We start from the raw sequence: 1,169 nt of genomic DNA on the forward strand, positions 1-1,169 counted from the left end.
TATGCTGTTTGCATTGTAGACATGGAAAAAAGCCCTGCCATCAAGTTGAAATTGCCTTTTAAGATTCCTACTGTTTGTAACCTCAGTAATTCCAGCTAGTAAAACAGAAACCTCATACTCAAAAAGCAGACTGGACTAGACCCAAATGATTGCAGAGTTACATAATTCATCTTATTGCCCTCATGGAAATATTTATTTATTTATGCTCCCTCTTCACCATCAATATGGCTACCATAGATCCTCAAAAGTGAAGAATGCATTTCAGGCCGTATGTAGAGTTTTAAAATTCTGTTACAGAAATTATTTCATATTATAAAATTCATTTTAAGCGAGTCATTTTTATTTTAACCTATATTCATTTACAACCAATACAATTTCTAAACCTTTTATTGGTTTTGTAGAGATTCTTGGCTGTTGCAATTGCTGTTTCTAAATTTTTTATAGAGTTCTTGTGGTAGAATCATACAATTAGTAATGTTCATTAAATGCTATAATTTAATTATCACTGACATTATTATAGCTCATTCAGTTCATTAAACTTAGATCCTTCTTGACACTTTCATTTCTCCTTTAAAAAGAAAAACACAACTCAGAAGGCAGTCACACATTTTGTTGTCCTGCAGTTTGAACTATCTTAGAACTGAAGCAGCTTTGCAAATGGCCACTCACCTCCTGCAAGTAGTGGTCAGGTGACTTTTAAATAGCATTGAATTCATTCATGTGATTACTTGAATTGTGTGTGCTAGTAGGAGAAAAGAGAGAAAGGCTGTTATTGCAAAGCAGACTTAATATCAATTATATATGTTTACATTTACCCTACTGTCCAGCATTTCTTTTCAGTTCACCTCATGCTGAATTACATGCAGATCATTGTTTTAAAAATATTTTTTGAAAAAATATTACAGTGTATTTTCTTAAAATATAGAAAGTTATCAAGTTTAGTGTATCATAAAGAAAAAATTCTGAATATTCTAATGGCTTTATAAAATAATCATTTATTTGCTAGGTAAGTTCTCTTCTACGATCTATGAGACTGGTGGCTGTGATATGTCACTTGTGAATTTTGAACCAGCAGCAAGAAGAGCATCTAATATCTGGTATGTGTGAAGTCATTAGGAGTGTGTATATACTTGCATATATTTGCCATATCTAATGTTTTTAAGCCTTGA

The 1,169-nt window shown here is 31.8% G+C and overlaps 1 protein-coding gene across 1 annotated transcript in view; it reads left to right on the plus strand.

Annotated features, from left to right (window-relative positions):
• The window catches only part of PCNX (pecanex homolog (Drosophila)), a 188,010-nt gene that overhangs the window by 84,226 nt on the left and 102,615 nt on the right, over positions 1 to 1,169 (plus strand). Inside the window, 1 exon segment of the mRNA XM_012656049.1 lies at positions 1,007 to 1,097. Coding sequence (XP_012511503.1) covers positions 1,007 to 1,097 — 91 coding nt within the window.

Source organism: Propithecus coquereli, unplaced genomic scaffold (assembly GCF_000956105.1).
Source record: "Propithecus coquereli isolate 6110/MARCELLA unplaced genomic scaffold, Pcoq_1.0 Scaffold5, whole genome shotgun sequence".
NCBI classification, from domain to species: Eukaryota; Metazoa; Chordata; class Mammalia; order Primates; family Indriidae; genus Propithecus; species Propithecus coquereli.